At 45.0% G+C, this 24,426-nt stretch overlaps 1 protein-coding gene across 2 annotated transcripts in view; it reads left to right on the top strand.

Moving 5' to 3' along the window:
- The window catches only part of LOC138265860 (collagen alpha-4(VI) chain-like), a 946,529-nt gene that overhangs the window by 839,777 nt on the left and 82,326 nt on the right, over positions 1-24,426 (top strand). For both annotated transcript variants that reach the window (XM_069213964.1, XM_069213965.1), the window contains one exon: positions 9,344-9,379. In XM_069213964.1, the coding sequence (XP_069070065.1) occupies positions 9,344-9,379 (36 nt within the window). The remainder of the gene's footprint in view (positions 1-9,343; positions 9,380-24,426) is intronic.

The following is a 24,426-nucleotide window of genomic DNA, read 5'->3' on the forward strand; positions in this document are numbered from 1 at the left end:
TTGGGTGGCGTGAATGTAACCGTTACGTTCTCAGCTCAACCGCTCGGGTGCCGATGACTAAACTGTTTCGTCCTTCACCCGGCCCAAGGGGGGAGTGCTAGCACTCCGCCCTTGGGCCTCCCAACCCCCTCCCCTTGGTAGGAATGGAAGGGGAATCGCTTTCCCTTCCACCCCTGACTCCCCTGTGACGTCAGATGACGTCAGCATGTGATTGCGAGCTGACCTCATCAAAGGTCGCCTCCATTGGGAGAAGAAGCTGATTAGTTTCTCCTCGTTACTGGGGCAGGGAAGGTTAGGGAGTCATGAAAAGGAAAGGAAAGGCTTTTCCTTTCCTTTTCATGTCTCTCTGAGTGTTCCTGCAGCACGATTGCATAGCAATCGTGCTGCAGGAATGCCCACTAGACACCAGGGAGTTTGTTTTTTTATGTTACACATGAGGGGAGTGGCCCCTTAGGCAAGCGTTGCTCCCCAAGTGGGGCAGTATATTATAAGGCCATTTCTGCCCCCCTTGGTGGCAGATCAGCCTATGTTAATTAGGCCCATCTGCTCCCAAGGGATGCAGAAACCTCTATGCACCAGGGATCTTTTTTTAATATAGGTGGGGAGCGACCCCTTAGACAAGGGTCGCTCCTCTGGGGGGCAAATTTATTTTAGGCCATTTCTGCCCCCCTTGGGGGGAGAGTGGCCTGTTTTTATTAGGCTGATCTGCCCCCAACGGGGGGCAGAAACCACTATCCACACCAGGGACTTTTTTTTTTTATGCAACAATTTCACGCAAGGGGAGCGACCCGTTAGGCAAGGGTTGTTCCCCTGGGGGGGGGGGCAAATTTATTTTTTGCCATTTCTGATCCCCTTGGGGGCAGATCGGCCTATTTCTATTAGAAAACCTATTAGATGCCAGGGAATTTAAAAAAAGTAAATAAATAGTGGGGTGGTGGCTACCAACCAGTATGGTCATGGTTATGATCCCACCACAACTGAAGGGGGTAACAGTCTTTCAGCTCTCCCCCTGCACACTAAAAGATCTTATCCCAACGGCAAGCAAGAGGACATTTGATTATTTTGGGTTTTGATTTTACATTTGGGCCATGAGATCTTGGCTAATCTCAAAATCTTCCCACTTGGAATGGTGAGGGCTGCACTTTTTTGACTTTGGGACGCTGCCACGTAGAAAAATCTAAGAGACCTAGACACATATGAAAACTAAACATCTAGGTGAGTCCAGGGTAGTGTGCTTCACATGCACCGCACACCATTTTCGTACCCACGGTGCCCTGCAAACCTCCAACTTTGCTTGAAATCACACATTTACCCTACATTTTGTGATGGAACCTTCCAGAATCTGCAGGAATCCACAAAATTCCTACCAACCAGCATTGTTGCATCTATACCAATAAAAAGTCTGCCCCACTTGTCAGCCTACAAACGTTTTTTTCAAACTGCCCTTTTGGACCTGCTTTGGTTCCCCCTCACTTGGCCCACCTACACAAGTGAGGTATCATTTTTATCGGGAGATTGAGGGGAACATTGGGTGATAGGAAATTTGTGCCGGTGCGGTGATCCCACACAGACATGTGGGAAAAATTTGATTTTTTTAGCTAAATTTGAGGTTTTCTGAGGATTCTGGGAAAGAAAACACTGGGGGCTCCACGCAAGTCACACCTAGGGTCACACCTCGGGTGCCTAGTTTTCAGAAATGTCTGGGTTTGGTAGGTTTCCCTAGATGGCTGCTAAGCCCAGGACCAAAAAAGCAGTTATCCGCCTGACCCCCCCTGATAATTTTGATGCGTCCACGTAGTGTTTTGGGGCACTTCCTGTTGCGGGCTGTATGCCTACCCACACAAGTGAGGTACAATTTTTTATCGGGAGACTTGGGGGAATGCTAGGTAGAAGGAAGTTTGTAGCTCCCCTCAGATTCCAGAACTTGGCAGCACCGAAATGTGAGGTTTTTATTGCCAATGTTTAAGGTTTGCAAAGGATTCTGGGTAACTGAACCTGGTAAGAGTGCCACAAGTTACCCCATCCTGGGTTCCCCTTGGTGTCTAGTTTTTAAAAATGCACAGGTTTGGTAGGTTTTTCTAGGTGCAGGTTGAGGTAGAGACCAAAATCCACAGTTAGGCACTTTCCAAAAAACATGTCAGTTTTCAATGTAGAACTTTTATGTGTCCATGTTGCGTTTTGGGGCGTTTCCTGTCACGGGCACTAGGCCTACCAACACAAGTGAGATAGCGTTTTTATCAGGAGACTTGTGGAAATGCTGGGTGGAAGGAAATTTGTGGCTCCTCTCAGATTCCAGAACTTTCTATCACCGAAATGTGTGGAAAAAAGTGTTTTTTTTTGCCACATTTTGAGGTTTGCAATGGATTCTGGGTAACAGAACGTGGTGAGAGCCCCACAAGTCACCCCATTCTGAATTCCCCTGGGTGTGTAGTTTTAAAAAATGTATAGGTTTGCTAGGTTTTCCTAGGTGCTAGCTGAGCTACAGGCCAAAATCCACAGCTGGCACTTTGCAAAAAAACAGGTTAGTTTTGTTTGGGAAAATGTGATGTTTCCATGTTGTGTTTTGGGGCATTTCTCTGTTGCGTGCACTAGACCTACCCACACAAGTGAGGTACAGTTTTTAGCAGGAGACTCAGGGGAACACAGAATAGAAGATCAAGTGTTATTGAGCCTTATCTTTCTCTACATTTTGTCCTTCCAAATGTAAGACAGTGTGTAAGAAAGAAATCTATTTGAGAAATGCCCTGTAATTCACATGCCAGTATTGGGACCCCGTAATTCCGAGATGTGCAAGTAACCACTGCTTCTCAACACCTTATCTTGTGCCCATTTTGGAAATACAAACGTTTCCTTGATACCTATTTTTCATTATTTATATTTCAGCCAATGAATTGCTGTATACCCGGTATACAATGAAAACCCATTGCAAGGTGCAGCTCATTTATTAGCTCTGGGTTCCTAGGGTTCTTGATGAACCTACAAGCCCTATATATCCCCGCAACCAGAAGAGTCCAGCAGACGTAATGGTATATTACTTTCAAAATCTGCCATAGCTGGAAAAAGTTATAGAAGAAAACGTGGACAGAAATGGCTCTTTTTTTACCTCAATGTGAATATTTTTTTATTTTAGCTGTTACTTTCCGTAGGAAAACCATGAAGTATCTACACAAATGACCCCTTGCTGGATTTGGAATTTTGTATACTTTTCAGAAATGTTTAGCTGTCTGGGATCCAGCATTGGTTTCACACTCATTTCTGTCAATACCTAGAAGGAAGTTGGAAGCACAAAGAATAGTAAACATGGGGTATGTCCCAGTCAAATGCCAAAATTGTGTTGAAAAATGTGGTTTTCATTCAAGTCTGCCTGTTCCTGAAAGCTAGGAAGATGGTGATTTTAGCACCGCAAATCCTTTGTTGATGGCATTTTCAGGGAAAAAACACATGCTTTCTTCTGCAGCCCTTTTTTGCCATTTCAAAACAAAAAGCTGTATTTTGCCTAATTTCTTGGTATCTTCCAGGGGAACCCACAAACTCTGGGTATCTCTAGAAACCCTAGGATGTTGGAAAAAAAAGGACGCAAATTTGGCATGGGTAGCGTATGTGGACAAAAAGTTATGAGGGCCTAAGCACAAACTACTCCAAATAGCCAAAAAAAAGCTTAGCACAGGAGAAGGAAAAAAACACTACTTCCAGCTGTAAAACAAAAGTTACAGCCATGAGAGATTTTAAAAAGACACAATGGTGGGCGGGGTTATTATTTTGGGGTCCCCACTCACCTAGTGTGGGGACCCAGAGATGATGTAGACAGAAAGCGCACGTCATGGTGAATGTTTTTTTGGGTGGTCCCATTGTCCTAGGATCACCACGGGCTGAGTTATGATAAAAAATGTTTTTCTAAAAGTAATGCCCTCAAAGCATAATGGGGCGAGTTTCCTGAGTGCAGTGAATATTTTAGTATCGGCTCTCCCGCTGTTTTGAGAGAGCCGCTTTGAGGATTTCTGTGTTTTACGTAAAGCATTTATCAATTACAAGTGGTTTTGTGAAAGCTATAGAGTGCGAAGGGATGAGCCAAAAGAAATGACTGATTAGGTAAAAGTGTGAACAACATGACTAGAGATTCAATACCACCGATGGAGTTTGCGCTGTTCTGCTCTGTGAGCGCCATGGCCGCCTTGGACCACGAAGGGGAGATACAAAATTAAAAAATAGTTTGCCCATGCAGAAGTATATCAGCAATTGTGCAATAATCCATGTAACAGGGTCAGTCTGCAAGGTGGTAACAAAACTGCCCAAAGGCAGAACATTTACTAATGACTTCAATAGATTTGCATAAGGCAAGCCCACAAACAAGTGAAAGTAATGGGTGTGAGATGGGCGTGGTTAAAGGCCTACAGAATACTTGCAACAGGTCGAAAAGTGCTTGTGTGCTCGACCTAAGAATGAGGGTCAGTGCCCACAACCTCTACCCCTCAACAAAAATTAAGCACTGTTGATGGATATTCATGACTGTGTTTATCTAAATATCAAAAGATCTTTGGAAAGCAGCAAAGTTGCTGTTATTTCTTTGTTCCGTTTAACATATTCTTCATTTGGATGGGAAATCCTGTACATATACTAAATGAAGAGTGGTTCAGAAGTGCTAATTGAAGTATGCAACAGAGTCCTCTCACAAGATAATTTTGTTCCAAAACATGTAGTATTTAGCTTGAAGACCAATGAGTTGTTGATAATACTTATTACTAAAGTACAGAGCAACAATTAAGAATATGGATGAAAGCATACTTTTTTTGTTGCTAATAATTATGAAATGTAAAGTGTAAGTTTCAATAGTAACGTGTGCATATTGCACAAAGATTCAGTTTGGTCCTTCATCTTCTTTTTTGACTTTTTTGTATGTGTATCCCAGACTCGGTGAATTAGTTAAATCAATGTCCACTGATAATATATCTGAATGGTTGGTGCAAGAAGTTTTGAGGATCTAGTCAATATTAAATGTTGCTGTCCCCTTCGTTAGTGAAAGTTTATAATTTAGTCCAACAGTAATAGGAGCAATTAGGCACACTATGCTGGTGGTATGCTTCGTAAACATGTATTAGTACCCTTCCCTAGAAAATCACCCTGTATACAATAAATTGGAAGAATGTGCACAAAATCCACTAGAAAGTATTATTGAAATTGACTGATTTGTTTGTTGTCTGAGAATTTTATAATCTTTATGTAAGAGAACTCCAGAATTTTAGTGGCTATGGAAGAATAATATCCTCTGTTTGCAACAACAGTCTGTAATAGTAGAGAGTACAATCTCTTCTAATGTGAAAGGCTAATATGTAGCTGAGAGTTCTAATGGGAGCAACCTCACCTATTTTGGAGATCATTATATTTAATTGGGGAGAGAAATATCTTCTATCCAAGAAAACAATCTCTTCTGTATATGAGAGGAAACTCATATCTGTATAGTCAACCTCATACAAAAGAGAGAATTTCCTTTCACATAGGGGCACTGTCTTGTATCAAAAGGGGAGCTCAGCACGGAACAAGAAATCAAATGTTTCTATCTGATAGAGCAGTCACCTCTGTTTGTGGGAGCACCATCTGTGAGGAAATCCTTGCATATCGCAGATCACTGCCAAGCCTATATGAGTGAATACTAACTTCTACAGATGAGACCACTCTCTTCTAACCAATAGAATCTTCTACCCAAGAAGGCATAATTTTGTATTGAAGAGTATCATTTTATGTGCAAGAGTATCTTCCTCTATCAAAGTCAATATCCTTTTTTGGTTAAGAGCATCTTTTTCTGGCCAAGCAGGCAGCACAGTTTCTTATCCAAGAAAGCATCATCTTGTATCTCAGGGAAGCGGCTCTTCTGTCTGAGAGAACATGTTTCATTTTAGGAGCTCTTATTTCTTTCTCTGGTAATGCATCCATAGAAAGTCTCGAGAGCAGCCTCTTTTACCCAAATAAACAAACCCTTCAAGCCAAAAGAGCATAAATTTCTATTGCAGGTGGGATCTTCCTCTGTCCAAGAAAGTGTCCTCCTCTATATTTTTTAAAACGCCTTCTTGGACCGGAGAGACCATCTCCTTCTGTCAAAGATAATTGGCCTGCCTCCTCCAAATCAGTGGCAAACACCTTCTGTTCAAGGGAACATCATTTTCTACCTGAGAACACCTACTTCTCCCCAAAACAACTTGGTTTCCTAATGTAACTCACCCCTTTTTTCTCCCAAAGAGCAGCATTCTCTTCTGACCGAGAAAGTATCCTCTTCCATCTGAGCAAACACCACCCTCTGTCTGAGAACAAAATCTTTAATGTAACAAGAGTATTTTCTTTACTTTAAGATTTCATCATTGTCTTTTCATGAGAGCCATCTGTTATCTCTGAGTAAGCAAAGCATTTCTATCCAAGAACATTACCTTTAGCATTGGAGAGACTTAATTTTAAATATAGGTGTGCAATCGTTTGTGCCCAGAAGAGTGTTTGTGATCTGTACAAGAGAGCTGACTCTTATGTCCAAGGGAACACCCTCTTCTGTCGAAATGATGATCGTAATCCATCTAAGAATACACCATTTCTACTCAAATCATGCTGTGAGCAATGTGGTACATCAGAATTCAAGAAGAAGAAAGTGAGAATGTTGCACTCTTATAGCCAGTTGAGCTGCCACATTTATTCAAAGGAGCACTCTTCCTGTCTGACAAGAGTATGTCTGCCTCATGATTCAACAAAATCCATGGCCAGATATAGCACCATGCACGTCAAGCAAGCAGTTTCTGCACTACTCCCATGTTCAACAGGCTATTGCGGATATTAATCATCGGAACATCATGAACCAATCCTCCACTGTTATGTCTCAGGGAGAAAATTATCACACAGCACTTCACTTTTCTGCACACTTGATTTCAGCTGTTTATGAGCTGTCATATATTCATCAGCCATTCAGTGTAATATCACTTTGAAGGAACCTTGAGTTTTCACAGGAACTGGACAGGCACCCAGCCCTGGCTAGTCCTGCTGACCGGTGCTGCAGCAAAGACACGTTAGTCTACTGGCATGGAAAGGAGGAAAAGCTGCTGTTCTGGGCCACAGACCCAGGTGTCTGCCAGTGTGTCTCCTGCTGACTGGCACTGCAGCAAGCACAGGACAGCCTATCTGCAGTGAGAGGAGGAGGAGAGACCAGCCCTGTCACCATGGTCAGCTGCCATCTCCGAGAGTGCCACAAAATTCCATGGACCTGAATAATGTGTGCCCTTGCAGGCTCAAGAGAGGCAAGTCAGTAATGGCAGTGGGCGCACTGGAATCAAAAACAAGCTTTCATGCCTCCTGGGGAAATACCCAGTGCCCGACATTTCCACTCTATCATCGAGGGCGGCTTGGCAAAGGAGCTCAAATGGTTGCTTCATAGAGCCCCATGCTCTTTCTATCACACTGGAGCTCTTCTTCTCTTATAGCACTTTCTGTGGTCTAACAGATGTCACTAGGCACTTTATCAATATTTTCTTCACTTACCTTGCATGATTGTCAGGGGTGCTTCCACAGTGACAACTGAACACCTTCTTGTCTTCCCTTCTCTAAGCTCTCTCTATAGATACATGTGGCCGTTACTCAGTTAGGTGGCTTGGATAGCCCCGACTCCTGATCACCTACTCAGCACAAGGCAGTTCAGATACCCGAAAGGAGCCATTAATTTGCTGAAAGGTAATCCCTGAGAGCCGCCGCTCTTACATGGGTTTTATTTTTAACTGAAGACAAGAAAAGACAAGTCTGTGAGACAAGCATTCATTTACAGGCTTGAAGAGGTGTACAATTCTGCGCTAATTACGGCCTGACACAGGCTTACAATTAAATTCCAACTGCCTCCCTTATGCACAGCAACAGGGAATGATTTCTACAGACAATAGTACATTCTGTAGCACTTTCTGTGCTTGTTAGCTACATTCTGGCTGATGCAATAAATCCTCCTTAGGAAAACCTGCACATATTCTGATATACCTGAGACCAAACTAATAGGCAGCAGTAACAAACAAACATTTGAAACGCAATGGGTGTCGCGTTTGCTCGAGTTAGAGCTGTTAGCGTTGTAAACTAGAGGACGCGTGGCCATGCATATGTGCAGCGGTGGCCGCCTCAAATCTCAGGGGGAGGGCGGGCGTTGATGTGGATGGGAATGGTGGAAATTTACCAAATAATAAATATATTTTTTAAATAAGCGCGATCACGCTGTGTAAAACCTAGCAAGATCATGCTGTTTAGGAAATAAAAAGTAGTCCAGAAACCATTTGGAAAACATGGAGCCTCGTATGTTTTCAGTAGTTGGCTGGTGCGCTCGAGGAGGGCTAAACACCAGAAAAGGCAGGGCGTATGCATGCCTTTCACAAATGAAACCAAGTGAATTTTAAAAGGCAAACCCACAAACCAATGAAAGTGATGGGTGTGCGGTGGGCCTGGTTAAAAGCCCACAGAGAGATTACAGCAGGCTAGAGCACTTGCACGCTCAACCCTAAAATCAGTCAAAAGGTGAAACCAAAAAAGGTATTCTCAAATATTATTTAAAGAGGAGGAAACATTTAGAGGACAGTGAGAAAGTTGGGCCAGGAAGTTGAGGCCTGTTTTAACCCTTGGGTTTGGTTTGCCGAATAGAAGTGGAACCAGTTTAACACTACCCATGCAATGCCTGTTCATTATTTCCCAATGTTGGTCAGAGGAATGTGATTGACAGTATTAAAGGCAGCTGATAAGTCTACAAGCAGAAGTATGAATTTACCTGACTCAAGGATAGTATTGTCTATAACTTGTAAAGGAGCAGTTTCTGTGTTCTAACCCTTTCAAAACCGTGAATGAAAATTGTCTAGGAAGTGTTTTGACTTCAAGTGACGAGAAAGTTGGTAAACTACACAAGACTAGATCACCTTCCCTTTGAAAGGCATTCCTGAATTTTTTCCGTTTCTCAGACCGCCAGGGAACACGTTTTGCATATGTGAAGAATTCACAAGCATGGTTCAGCAGGCTAACAGATTTTTTGAAGGTTTCTTACAAATGTTTCCAGGCATATGCCAGTAAAGTAAATGGTCTGTACTATAGCAGTTCAGCAAGATTATCTGGAATTCCTCCTGGCCAGGCGCCATAACAATGAGGCAAATCAGAGGTCCCAGAGTCTGTTTTCAGCTTTAGGATTCAGTGGAAAAAGATTCTGAGTTTGTCTGACTGGGTGAATAGGGGTCCCAGAATCTTGCCAATGTTTTTCCGCAAATGGTGCATCTGTGAACACTGATTACAAAGTAGCATTTTTCTCCCTTTAGTTGTGTTTGTGTAATTAATTCTCTTTTTGTTTCTGTGTATACAGGGGCTTTCAGGTCAGCGTGGAACTCCCAACTTCCAGGTATGTCTAATTTAAGTTCTGTTTACCGTCACAGGCTCACTCACCCATATGGTTGCCACCTGCTCCATAATACATGGGAAAAACACAAAATGTATTACATTGCATCCTCTGAGGAATACCAGCAGTGCCCTAAGCGTCAGTGGAAAAAAACCTGTCCAACCATCCCTGTCCATGATCCCCGTTTTATTCCTCCATTATAAAACTGGAGAGTAATAAGTTAGGACATCACACTTTGGGCAGAGGAGTAGGTCCTTGTCATGGCAGACGAAAGTTGCCTTTTAGCTGGTTCACAGAAGGGGCACTGTTTGCTTCTCCAGTACCAGATTGTTCATAAATTCACATGCTTGAATATTCCACATAGACAGTCTGGGAATCCTTGATGGTCATTCTTAAACAGTAGTGTTCAATACACACTCAAATAACACTGAAACAATCAAAGATCACATGCATTCTGTCCACCTCATTTTGTGAGCCTAAATCTGGCCGGTCAGAGCTTCAACTCTTCTGAGCTGCCCAGACTTTCTAATGTTCATTAAGCTGTCAACAGGGAATCCTCAGATCACTGCTCTTTTTCTTCTAAAAGCATTTCTTCTTCATTCATTTTAATCTGTCTTTCTCCTGAGACCCTCCTAAACCCCAGCTACAGGTGGTAAGGAGGTTTTGCTACGTTTTATCCCCTTTTGTGCCTCAGTAGCTGAGCCCTAGGAGCTCCTTTGCTCACTTGCTGATACAATTTACAGGGCTTGTGCCTCATTTGTTCAGGTGAGGAAGATCCATCCTTCAAGACCAGATAAGATCATTGCTCTTTCCTGACCTCTGCCTAGGAAAAGTTTACATTATGGGTTTTCCTTCAGAAAAAGATCAAAATATTTTGTTTCAAAGGAAATCTTCCCTTGTGTTGTGAAACTTTTTTTTCTCCTGTACCAGGTCTCTCTTTGGTTTACGTCTTGTAAGTTTCTCTTCACAATAACCTTCAAACATTGGGAGGAAGATAGGTTTGTGTACTTCAAGTGCCAAGGACAAAAGAAATGAAACTGTCTAATGGACTGAGGGCCATACATACAAACGCATTTGTAGTCAGTAACTGCCCAATTCGCAGGATCGTGCCATTTTAGACCGTCAAAATACTTTTACACATGTGCAGAGCACAAATTGCTATTCGGTAACATGTTTCTGAATCACAATGTGTGTTTAGAGATTTAGGGGGTCATTACGACCTCGGCGGTCTTTTGAAAAGACCGCCGAGGCCGCGGGAGACAGAATACCGCCATTGCCGGCGGTATTCCTGTCTCCCTATTATGACATTTCCGCTGGCCCAGCGGAAATGTCACATCAACATTGCAGCCGGCTCGTAATAGAGCCGGCGGCAATGCTGATGTGCAGCGGGTGCAGTAGCACCCGTCGCGAATTTCACTGCCCGAAATTCGGGCAGTGAAATGCGTGACGGGCTATGCCTGGGGGCCCCTGCACTGCCCATGCCAAGTGCATGGGAAGTGCAGGGGCCCCCAGGGGCACCCCAAGTCCCCTTACCGCCGGCCTTTCAATGGCGGTGTGTACCGCCATGGACAGGCCGGCGGTCGGGGACTCATAATCCCCAGGGCAGCGGTGCTTGCACCGCTCCCCTGGGGATTATGACCGCCAGGCGGAATCCTGGCGGGAAAATGGAGGTGCCGGCGGTATGGCCGTGGCAATTCCGCCACAGTCATAATTGCTGGCGGAACACCGCCAGCCTGTTGGCGGTGTTACCGCCAACATACCGCCGGCCGCCAGGGTCGTAATGACCCCCTTAATGTATTTGGAAGGGGGCATGTTTAGGCATCTCTTCCTAATACAGAATCACAGTCGGTGGTATGATGTCCCCAAAGAAACTGACCAGTTTCAATCTGTGTGGTGAGACCCACACTTTATTTATGGTGGCTGGAGAAGGCCCACAACTCCAAGACCTGCGAGGACTACCATGCCATGGACCCGAAGTTACTAAGGGAGTGAGCCCTCAAACTTCTCACAGCCTGATGACCGGGGACCCCGCAACTCTCAAGATCCAAGCTCCCGAGACCGTTCAAGGAGCCACATCTGACAATTGTCATCCCGCCCGAAGTCAGGGAAGTACCACAAACATAACAAGTCAGAGAAGTCGAAGAGGTCTTCGACTTTGCCGTGCACGTCTAAGTCTTCTTACAAGGCGCGGGAGCATCAGCACTCCAGGCCTCGCACTGCAGCTGAGCCCAAGTCAGGGTCCCCTCCACGTTTCCCTGACTTTTCTGGAGCCAAAGCGAGCCCCATCCAGCTTTTTTAATTTTATGAGGTCATGCAGCTCATATTTGGCTGATCTTGCCCCTCTGGAGCGCCATTGGGACCCAAGGGTTTTGGGAGGGGCCCACACTGGATCCTTGCTGACATGTTCACACTCTGTGCCAGTTCTGCCCCCTGAATCCCATGTTGGATCTGGAGCGGTATCCAAAAGACTGGATACCTGTGGCAACAGAATGTTGTCTTCCCGCAGCCTTGCACCTGGTCGGTGAACACCACATGCATTTTGGGTTGATATTTCCATATGACCTGGGATTAGATTGCGCAAGTGCTATCTATGGTCTCGGAAGATTCCTGATCCATACTCTCCAAGCTGTTGCTGACTTGAGAGATGCAGCAAAATTCATTGTGGACTGGACATGATCAACTCACTGGGTAGAACAATTTTTATTGTCAGTAGCCCTGCAGTGCCACCCCAGGCTGGGAACCAGTGGATTATCAGGGGTTGTCCAAGCCTTGCTTATGGACATGCCTTTTGGTGACTCTTGTGTTTTTGGAGAGTGGACTCAGCACTGGAGTGCTTTCAGGACAGCAGAGCTACAGCTGGGTCCTTGGGATTTTCTGTGGCCCCTCCTCATTCCCAGTCTGCATTCCAACCCCATGGCCATGGAACTGGGCTCCAACTGCATTCATACCCTCCCAGCCACCACGGCCAACAGGCTTCCCAGCATTTTGTGGCCTAGGATGCGGGTTCCATAGTCCATGTGGGACAGGTAGGCAGAGAATGAGCCAGTCCACTGCCCCCTCCACCCAGAGCCCCTAAACCCCTTTAGTTTGCCTTCTGATCTTCATTGGCATCCAGTCGGGGTCAGGATACGCCATCACCTGCACCACTGCCAGTCACTAACATGGGACCTTTGGGTTTTGCTAATCATCTAAAGGGGTTGCTTCCTCCTCTTTGTGGCCACCCCTCTACCCAAGCCATCCACTTAACTGGCTGATGGACGACCACCTTTCCTTGCTCCGTCAGGAAGTGCTGGCTCTCTTTGCCAAGGGAGACATAGAGAGGATGCTGGCAGCAGAAGTAGGTCATGGTTGCTGTTCCCACTACTTTCTGGTGCCCAAGAAGTATGGAGGCCTTTGTCCTATCAGAGACCTCCACCTTCTCAGTCACTCCCTGAAAAAGGAGATATTCAAATTGCTCATGCACGTTCTGTCTGCCCTGGATCTAAGAGACTCAATGGTAGCATTGGACTTGGAGGATGCATTTTTCCACATTCCCGTCCTGCCATCCCACAGACTTTATCTGTGGTTCATGGTGGACCAAGAGCACTTTTGGTGTGCCGTGCTCCCCTTCAGTCTTAGCAGGACCCCTTCGGGGGTTCATGAAAGTGATGGAATTGGTTGCAGCACATCTGCAGAGGTCAGAGTCTTTCCCTACTTTGACGATTGGCTGTGGAAGGTGGGCTTGATCCAGGCGGTCATCTCCCACCTCCAGACTATGGCAAACCTTGAACACTTGCTGGGGTTCCCTATCAACATGGCAAAGTCACACTTGACTCCTTTTCAGAAGCTTGTTTTCATCAGAGCTGTTCTGGACACGGTGATGTTTTAGGCCTACCCTCTTAAGTGGCAAGTCCAGGATATTCAGGCTCATACTTATCTTTCAGCCTCTATCCTGGATTTGCGCAAGAACGACCCTGAGTGTGTTGGACCTCATTGCCTCCGGCATTCTGCTTGTAACTCATTCCCATTGGCGTTGTATACTCTGCAGTGGGACCTAAAGTCCCAGTGCTGCAGCATCAAAGCAATCTCTCTGACATGGTCCAGATCTTGGAGGGAACTGCGAAGGATCTGCAACAGCGGCTGACGAACCGCAGTTGGGTCAGTGGCAGACCCTGCTTCCTTCCGTGACCAAAGCTGACTGTGGTGACAGATGCGCCACCGCTGGGATGAAATGGCCATCTGGGAGAGGTCGAGATCAGAGAACTGTGGTCTCTGGCAAAGTCCGGGCAGCACATCTTCCTGTTGGATCTACGGGCAATTTGCTTGATATTGAAAGCCTCTCCTTCTTAAGTCAAGGGAAGGCTAGTTCATTTGTCCACAAACAACAACACTCCCATGTGCTTCTTCTGCAATAAGCAAGGCGGGATGGAGTCGTAGACAGTTTAAGAGGCTCTACATGGCTGAAACGCCAGGGCATTTCCATGGTGGTTCAACACATGGCAGACTTTCTGAACGCTAGGGCCGACAATATAAGCCTAAGATGCCTTGCAGATCGTGAATGGCTTTGCAACCCACAGGTGATGCAAGGCCTTTTTCACCAGTGGGCTAAGCCTTGGTTAGATCTGTTCACTACAGCAGAGAATGCACAATGTCAGCTGCTTTATGCTGTGGAGTTTCCAAGGTGACGCTTTACGTCTCGAGTATAGCTCCGGCCTTCTGCAAGCCTTTCCATCTATACAACTCCTGCTGCAAGTTCTCAAGAAGATCTGGAATGATCAGGCCCAAGTTATTTTTGTGGCTCCAGATTGGGCACAGAAAATCTAGTATCCCAAACTGTTGAGCATGACCATCTGTTCCCTGATCAGGCTGCCTCTTTGAGAGGATCTTCTGTGGCAGCAATAGGGGAAGGTTCTGCACCCAAACCTGCGCACCCTTCACCTTCATGTACGGAGATTGAGCAGCAGCATTTGACATCTTTCAGCCTTTCTCACAAAGTTTGTGATGTTATCCTGTCAGCAGGCGCCCCTCCACCAAATCGATATGTACCTGCCACTGAGGTAACTTTGTGACATGCTGTGATTCTAAAAACATCAAACATATTTATGCCCCTTCTTCTGAGGTTCTTCTGTTTGATCTGCCTTTGGCCCAGCAGGCTCTGCTCTGGACACGATTAAAGGTTATCTGATAGACGCTTCAGCATTTTTGTGCTTGCCAAACCAATGTTCTTTATTCATATCACCTGTTGTGGCTAGGTTTGTTAAAGGCTTGCAGCTTGATTCCCCTCAGGCCATCAAGCCCCAGTGAGATCTAAACCTTGTTCTCACCTTTTTGATGTGAGCACCATTTGAGCCTCTACACAAGTGCCGTTTGACAATCAAAACTAACTTTCTAGTGGCCATAACATCGACCAGTGAACTGCAGCACTGTAGCCTCCTTACACCACCTTCTACCCAGAAAAGCTGGTCCTCCGAACACGTGTCTCCTTCCTTCTAATGGTTGTGCCCCCCTACCATGTAGGCCAGATAATCACCCTGCCTACATTCATTGCTCCAAAGAAGAGAGACTCCACATTCTGGCCTAAAAAAAGAGTGTTGTCATTCTAACTTGATCACACAGAGGCTGTGCACAAATCACACAAAGGCTGTGCAATCTCAAGATGGGTAGTGCTCTATCAAGATCTGCTACGCATTGAGAAGAAGCAAGCCCCTAAAGCAAAGCTGTAATCAGTGTGTTAGACTGCGGAGTACCTGTCTTGGATGTAGGAAGCAGGCCTGGTGTGTGGTGACACCTATGGTGTTATCACCTTATACCAGGTCCAGGTATCCCATATTAGTGAAGTGTAGGCAGTCTAGGAAGCCAAGGCTCTCTAGAGGGAGCTGTGGATGAGCAGCCAAGACATATCTAGGAGACATACCAAGCTGATGGAATACCACTATAGTCACACAGCACTTACAGAGATGTAAGAACCACACAGTGTTACAAAAATAAAGGTACTTTATTATAGTAACATAACTACTAGAATACTGAATAGGCAGTTCCCCAACGGGAGGTAAGTAAACACACTATTGTATACACATTAGCAATCAGTAAATAACATAGAAAGCGATAGGCACTGGTAAAAGCAATAGCAAATAGTGAGGGCTCCAGGGGAGGGCCAAATCATATACTAAAAAAGTGGAATGTGAAGGGCAGTCCCCCGCCCAAGGAAGTGGAATCAGTAGAAGGGGGCTAGAAGAGCTAGGAACACCTAGAGTTGAGTACCAGAGTGACCCCAAGCGACCAGGAGAGCAGAGGTAATTAACTGACTTTCCCCAAAACCAATAGGAGGACTTTGGAAGAGGATTATGCAAGACCCAACCAAGACTGGAAGAACCCAAAGGTGGATCCTGACAGAAGAGGACCTGCAAAGGAAGAGGACCAAGTCCATCTCGAGTTGAAGTGTCCAGTTGTGGCAGGAGCAACTACTCGTCCCTTCTGTGGATGCAGGACCAGGTGGACGAAGAAGGTCAGCAGTGCAGCACAGGAGCTATAGAGGAGTCCCAGAAGTGATGCAAATGATGTCCCATGTCAGCGGTTGAGATGCTGTTGGTCTGTGTGCTGAAACACCACTAACAAGTCTTAGTAAATACAAGAGATGGAGCAGCAGGTTTGCAAAGCTGAAGAGGAACAGCAAGTTCCAGGGGACTCCACCCAAGGAAGGGAGTCTAGGGTCACCCTCAGCAGCTGGGAGAGTCACAGGAAGAGGAGGCAGCCAACACAGGCACCCACTGGCAGCGGACATGGGAGTCGCAGTGAGGCCCACTCAGCACACCTGGAGGAGTGTCCCACGGTGCTGGAGCAGCAGGCAGGGGACTGTGCTTTGCGGTGAGAAGTGCTGGGGACCAGGGCTACATGGTACCTGAATTTCCTGTGGAGGAGGAACAAACAAGCCTTGGTACCTGCAAGAGTCATAGTACACAGGGGTACAGACTTGCAAGGAGAGGTAAGGGCTTACCGTCTCCCATAGTTGGACAGCTGGTAGATAGGATCAAGGGGACCACTCCAGACCATCACCTGTGATACAGGATTCACGCAGTTTCGGAGGAGTTCCACTCAGCCGGTTGTCATTGCAGTTGGTGCCTACAGATGCAGGGGAGTGACTCCTTCACTCCAAGGGAAATTACTTCTTACTTTTTGTGCAGGCTGAAGACTTGTCACCCTCAGAGGATGCACAACTGGGGAAATGTTGCAGTTGCTGGAAGGAGCCGCAGAAACAATGTTGTAGAGCGGAGCCATTGCTGAAGTTGCAGATTGTTGGTTCCTGGAGGGTCCAGTTTCGGTCCCAGTGGCCAGAAGATGAAGTAAACGATGCAGAGGAGTCCTGCTGGAATCTTGTACATTGAATCTGAGGACCCACCCAAGAGAGAGACCCTAAATAGCCCAGGAAGGGGGATTGGTCACCTAGCAGGGTGACCCACTATCAGGAAGGGGCTGTGATGTCACCTACCTGACCTGGCCACTCAGATGCTCCTAGGGGCCTCTCGCCATCTGGGATTCAAGATGGCAGAATCAAGTGGCCACTTGGAGGAGCTCTGGGCACCACCCTTAGGGTGGTGATGGACAGGGGAGTGGTCACTCCCCTTTCCTTTGTCCAGTTTCTTGCAAGAGCAGGGCCCGGGGTCCCTTGACTGGTGCAAACCAGTTTATGCAAGGAGGGCACCAAATGTGCACTTTAAAGTATACCGTTGGCTTGGGAAGGCTACCCCACCCAAGCCATGTAATACCTATTTCAAAGGGAGAGGGTGTTACCTCCCTCTTCCACAAGAAATCCTTTGGTCTGCCTTCCCCTGCTTGAATTGGTCAAGCAGCAGGAGGGCAGAAACCTTTCTCAGGGGTGGCTGCAGCGCAAGCTGCTCAGAAAACCCCAGAAGACTAGTAGGAGCAGTAGTGGCGGTCCATAATGAGCCCAAGAGTGCATGGAATCATACATCCATTATTAGGAACTGTATTGGGGTATGATTCTGACATTTCTGATACCAAACATGCCCAAGTTCGGAGTTACCATTATGTAGCTGGACACATGTAGTGAGTGACCTGTGTCCAGTACATGGATAAAATGTCTTCCCCGCGCTTACAAAGTCAAATGTAATGGAGCTGGAGTTCGTAGGAGTACCTCTGCTCATGCAGGGGTGCCCTCACACACAGGTACCTGCACCCTGCCCTCTGGACTAGATGGGCCTACCATAGGGGTGACTTACAGTGGTCTAGTGTAATGACCTGTAGTGAAAGGGTGCATGCACCTTTTCACGCAGGCTGCAACGGCAGGCCTGCAGACACATTTCGCATGGGCTCCCATGGGTGGCATAATACATGCTGCAGCCCATGGGGAACCCCTGGTGCCCCAATGCCCTGGGTACCTTAGTACCATATGCCAGGGACTTATATGGGGGCACCAGTATGCCAATTGTGTAGTGTACAAAGTCCTGAGCAACCACATTTAGATGGAGAGAGCACAATCAATGAGGTTCTAGTTATCAGAGTCCCAGTGAAAGCAGTCTAAACATACTGACAACAGGCAAAAAGTAGGGGTAACCATGCCAAAAAAAAGGTACTTTCCTACACTGGGTAACTATCAGGCAAAAATGATGGCATCTTTGCATATATTTACCAAAATCTACTGTTTCGACAGTCAGGTCCATTACAATGGTTACTTCGTTGTTCCGTCTTGCAGGACTTTCTGATTTGAAATTGGCTATGCAGACCCACCTCCTGGAAGGCACTGCTTGGGTATCCATTCTAATATAAGAAATCTTAGGCTAGAAATCTCTTTCAGATAAACAAGTTACTTACCTCTGGTAGTGCCTTATCTTTTAGAAGCTCTATGTAGCTACAGATTCCTTACTGGCCCTCTTATTCTCTGCACTTTGTGAGCCAATTGCAGTGCAAGGAGCACCCTTCCTAGGGCTCTAGTTTTTCACACCAGTAGTCAGTTCTCATCATGACTCTGTACTCCTGGTATGGAAAGTTGTGAAAGTAACTGAACACAGTGCACAAGGGAGGTGCCTATATAGGAAGCTGGCTCTCTATATAGTCCACTAAAATTAAGCACACTTGTAGTTATACTGATGCTCCTAGATGAGACTGCTGGTTTAGGGATGACAGCACTTTTGTTTGTAGGTGACTAAGCCAATCCTACAACAAGTCGCAGCTGTCGGCTCAACCCTCCTAGCTCACAAGTAGTATCTCACCAAAAACCCAAACAGTAAAAGGTGATTTCTGGGAGCCTTTACGCATTACTCAAGAGTGCGACATCTCAGGGGAGTCGTGGTTGAATGGAGATTACCCTTTTCTCACGTTAGTAATACGTCTCAGTATTTACACAGACAGTGAAGGAGATGCAGGAAGGTTTTCAATTGGTTTATTTAAAAAACTGCAATCTAATGTAAAATGCTTGAGCTGCAATGATTAGGATAATGCACAGTGCAAGAAGCATAATTGTGAAAATGAGAGTTGTGAATACAAAGACCCCCACCATCTTGCAATAAACATAAGATGTGAAATAGGCCCTCATAGCCAAGCATGGTGAACCTACTCTCTAACTTAAAGAGAGCTAGGTGTTATAAACCTAATCTGCCAGTACTGTGTCTTTGAGAAGCACCCCCCAAACCTCGTTACCTTGGAATGAGGCCTCTAAGTCAGAGTCCGTGGGGACACGAAGGCTGGGTCTGCATCAAGGCGATGTGCAGCATAGATAGCGTTGATGGCATCTGGTAAGAATTCCTCTGATTACCTTGTCTGCAGGAGATGTTTTTATACAGATCTTGTAGGACCTCTGATGCAGGTATGTTCCCAAACAGTAGATAAGAAGGCATGCTTGGGGCAGGAATTATATGAAAAGTTCCCTCCAAAAGTACATTATGCTCCTGTCACACATACATGGGAAAGGGACATGAAATGAATACCTATGTATAACACTTGTCTTTGACGCTGAAAGTGACGCCTTCACAGGGTGGCACTGATAATGTGAAATCAAAACATTTTCCTAACTATAAACATAGCAGCCATTTTGGAAGAAATAATTAAATAAATTCGCTAAACAGAGCAGGCTAAGTAGGTTAAAAGTTACTAGGTGACGGGGTGCAGGTCTGAAAACCAAGAAGCTAAGCAAACTCCTGATTCCCAGTAAAACTAAATAGGATCAACTACACCCTCTCCGTTGCTGGAACACGTATGACGCCATAATAATGACACCACAGAAGGTGCGTGAGCCCAAGCTAGAATGCTCTGAACTAAAAACAAGCTAAAATCTTATTAAAATGTTAATAAAATCTCATTATAAACTTGTGCATACAAAGAAATAAAATGTTGACAATGAAAAGCACAGAAGGCCAAATAAAATCTTATCAATAAGGCAATTTGGCATAATACTTTGGAAACTTTGAAATAAAGGCACTGGTCAAATCATCTAACAGTGGTCATGATCTTGAAAAATGTCTCTGGAGTCATAGAACGTAAGTGCATTGAGGAATGACTCGACATCGTTAGATGTCATATCGATGACAGTATTGGCAGACGGATCCATGGAGCAGAAGTGTGAAGCATCCTCAAATGCAGGATCACCTGCAAGGACAGCAACATCCAAAGTGCCCAAAGTAGTCAGATAATTCACCAAGGGGGGCTCATAAGAGGCCTTGTGAATCAGCCTCAGACTCATGGGGCATGACTGTGAATGAAACCTCATCGGGAACATTCGCAGATCTAGGTCAACAGGAGGCAAGGGCGGAACAGAAAGGAACACTGAAGGTAGATGCTCAAAGAAGCATCAGGTGCAAGGAAAGACTGGTTGCACACACACCACAAGACTGGTCGGAATGGCAGTGACCAATCGTGCTCCAATTCCTCCTGCAACGTAACACCAAAGAACTGCACCATGCGATCACAGCACAGCTGGGCTTGTGGTAGTAGCTCCATCACTCCACTTAGCTGGGAAGGCACAACCACTCTATATCAAGAACAGTAGCAGCAGTATCCCGCCAATCAATGCCAAAATCATTGGAAAGCCGCAAAACACACTTGAAGAGAGTGAATGGTTAGCCGATGGGATGACTCCAAAGACAGTCTGGAAGATGAAACCAAATCCAGGCCCAACAGCCTTAACGAAGTGCGCAGTCCCCATAGTGCTTGAAGCATTGAATGTTCTGGATACCGGCTCTCCAAAGTGCTCGGGGAAGTTGGTATTTAATAGGGATTGTATCTCAGCTGAGGATCTTGCTATCTGAACAGCATACGTCTTTCTAGCTGATGTCAACGCAACTTTTTTCTGGAACAGTAGTGCCTTTAGTCTGCTCAACTTGTCATAATTTACATTAGTAGTATCAATGTGAGGCCACATTTCTACTACTGGTATCTCTTTTGTGAGGGGAATAGAACATGTTCACAACAAGTTACAATCTTAGAACTGAAATTGTGTAGGCAATTCCTGGTCTCATATCGCAACAGCTCTGTTCATTCAGGGTCACATACCTCCATTTGAAAGTATATGAAATGCTGGACGAATCAAAGTTGTGGGAGTACCCTTTAGAATGCAGTCCAAGTTCATGACCCCTGTTATGCAAAGGGCATGAAGGAACACTTTTTTGCAAATCATAGAATAATTGACAGTAGTTTCACATTTGCTTCTGCTGAGAAAAGAACTATGTTTCGCCAATCAGACATTTGTATTCAAATGGCAACTCACACTCTTCTTTAATATAGCTATCGCCTAACCGATCATATCTGCCCACAACAAAATGTTTCAAACATTTCGTAAGAGAAAAGGTGGAAATTGGCAGATGTACGAGCCATACTGTTGAAGGACTTTCTGCAACTGTGAGGCAGCTTTTCTTACTTTTCTATATTAAGCAAGGTCTAAGTTGCTTCCTTTTTTAACTATTATTTGTTGTTCCCTGGACAAATTAAAAGCAGCAAACAGGTCACTACTGGTAACATATTTCCATGGAATGCAGCTGCTTTTCAGAACCTGTAGTATTCAACCTAACTGCATGATGGAACGCAGTTGACTTTGTCCATGGTGTAAAAGGGACATGTACTTCTGAACGATGTAAATCACAGATGACACTATGATATTAAGGGAGGATTCTGTTGGACAGGGTATTCATGCCATTATCAACAACAACTAAAGGCTTTTTTTCAAATTTTCCTTATCTGTCTGCCTTAGACGAACAGCCACTTCCATCTGAGAAAGTTTCCAGATCTCATTAAATAGGATAACAGGAATCATTTAGAGCATGGCTTTCTGGGACCTGTCAAGAAATCTTTTAAGTCTATTTCCTCAGATAGCATATTAAGATGTTTTTTTAACTGCCACTAAGGTGCTAGTCTGTAACCATTGTTGGCACAGTTAACCAACATTGTATGTGGTAACTGTACCCGAGTGCTGACCCGAGACAAAGCGAGGGTCTGTCAGGCTAATCTTGAAACCCCCTGAGGAATTAACATAATGGGCCTGACAACCATTTGTGTCTACTGACCACAATAACCACCCACTGGGACTTGAAAGTGAAGAATTATAGGTACCACCCCGATCCCTAGCATCTAATTCTTCCTCAGTGACATTTACGACAGATTGCCAATCAGTGAATTTGGCTAGTGTGGGGATACTGGGCGCATTGAGCTCCTTTATTTTTGCCAACCCTAGGCGGGATGTCTGTTGAATTGTGTCCTTCAAAAAGATCATTTGGACAGGAGTAAGGCATGCTCTAAACAAAGCTTCCCTACCCCAAATTTTCCAATCTTGTGTTCCCCATACACTTTTTACATCAATAGTCCAGTATTCGTATCCTTCAACTGCAAGTCGGGAAACAAAGGAATCTGACCAGATCAATTTAGTATCATTTAGCAAAATCTTTTGTATTTTTAAAGGTGGTAATTTGAAATAGCATGACTCTGCCTTTGTAGTGTCATGCCCAAAAAATATGCAAAGTTGTCTGTGTACCTTTTAGGGCTCCCTACTGTGTGTGTTGAACAGTGTTCTCACTGTGTGTAATCGAATACTGATATATGTCTAGTTGCATGGTGCAGGGAGTAATGTCCCCATTGAAGATAGCAGAACATTTTCCCATAATACTTTGTTAGTGTACAAATCATCACTTTCAAATACAGTGTAATTTTGCAGTTCAGCAAGCATTGAATCAACTATGTGAACATTCCAGTTATCAGAAACAACACCAGGTATGATTACATCAGTCATTAAAATTTTAAATACATATGGAATTTGAATGACCTCCCTAGGCCTGTATATATCAAATGGAACTTTGCCCCAAACAATCCGATCTGGTGTTAGTACCGCTGAAATGTTCACAAGGGACAAGTCTCTTTGGAGGTTATGTGAGGAAAGATAGAGTTAGAACTTGATCCACTGCCTCAACAGAACAGTGTTCAAGGGGATAATGACCACTTATAAGGAGAAAGAAAACAGCCACAAAGCCAATCATAACAGTAAAGCTATCAATGTCAGAGATATCCACAGATAATCCCTTAGACAAACTAAATAGTTACTTTTAAGCCATATGTACATCTTACATGTTTTTGAAACCTTTTCAGTAGCAGGCGTAGATGAAGTTGAAGAAAAGTCATCAAGGTCAGTGAAGTAACCAGAAGCAGTTTCTGCAAACACCGGATCCTGTGCATTAATGGTGGATGGATCTGCTTTCCGTGGAGGCTCATAGTAGACAGTGTTGTCCGTTTGAGTTGAATTGGAGTAGAAGACAGCCACATCTTGAACAGTTCTTGTCAGTGAGGTGGTAACAGGAATTAGCAGAAGTTAATTTTCTGCTCTCCCCACGCTCGAGTAGTCATTTGCAGCAGTGTTGTACATGCTGGTGTATTCAGAAGTGTTGTTTCTTCTTCTTTCGAGAGGTATATCCTGTTGAGTTGTGAGAGAGAACTGAAAACTACCCAAGGGACCTTTGGGTCTACTGTGCAGGATTGGTTACATGGTGTATTTTGATGTTGTTGATGAAAACAAACCTGTTTGCTTTATAGTATGGCAGCGGTGGTAAGATGGCAGTTCTGGTGTCTGGTGCCTTATATTCCCAGGATTGAGAGTGGTGCTCTGTAGGATGGGCCGAATTCCTTCTTCACAGCAATCTTCTCACAAACTAGATGTCCAACTTTAGGAATCCAGCCTTTAGAAGTTGTTGGCAAATCCCTTATTCCTAATGTGGCAGCACTGGCTGATGAATTATCATCACAAAATTGCTGAAGACAGTGAGAAGTTCATTTATGTCAAAAGGTGTGTCTGCTGCCACCAAACCAGGGCCATCTAGATCTGGGACATACAAAGGTATCCCAAAGAGGACCTCGTAAGGAGTGTGTCCTCACAAGGACCGTTTTGGCAGAATATTGAGTGCTCTCTGGATCCCATATAGGTGATGAGGCCAGCTGCGGTCGGATCTTAATGATTTAGCTGTTAAGGACTGCTTTAGATCTTAATTCCTGCTCTCCACAACCTAATTACTCTTGGAATGCTAGGGTGAGGAGTAATGGAGCTCAACACGCAACGTCCTCATGGTGTCCCTGAATGCTTTAGAGGCAAAAGCAGGTGTAGGAGGCTGTTCTGGTGTCTGGTGGGTACCTATGGTACTTACACCGTATACCAGGCCCAGGCATCCCTTATTAGTGTAGTGTATTCAGTGTCTAGAAGCTAGGCTCTCTAGAGGTAGCTGTGGATGAGCAGCCAAGGCGTATCTATGAGATATGCAAAGCTCATGTAATGCCACTGTAGTCACACAGTACTTACAGACATGAAAGAAAACACTCAGTGTTACAAAAATAAAGATACTTTATTTTGGTGACACAAATACCAAAAATACTATAGAGGCTATACTTCCTTTGGAGGTAAGTAATACACAAATAATATACACTAGTATGCAGAATTAGGCATAAAAACAGTTAGAAAACAGTGCAATTGGTGAAAATCACAGTGGAGAGAAATAGTCCTAGGGGTAACACAAACTATATACTAAAAAAGTGGAATGCAAGAGTCGGTCCCCCATCTAGGTAAGTGGAGTATATAGAGGGGAGCTGGGAGT

The sequence above is a fragment of the Pleurodeles waltl genome, chromosome 11, assembly GCF_031143425.1.
Source record: "Pleurodeles waltl isolate 20211129_DDA chromosome 11, aPleWal1.hap1.20221129, whole genome shotgun sequence".
NCBI lineage: Eukaryota > Metazoa > Chordata > Amphibia > Caudata > Salamandridae > Pleurodeles > Pleurodeles waltl.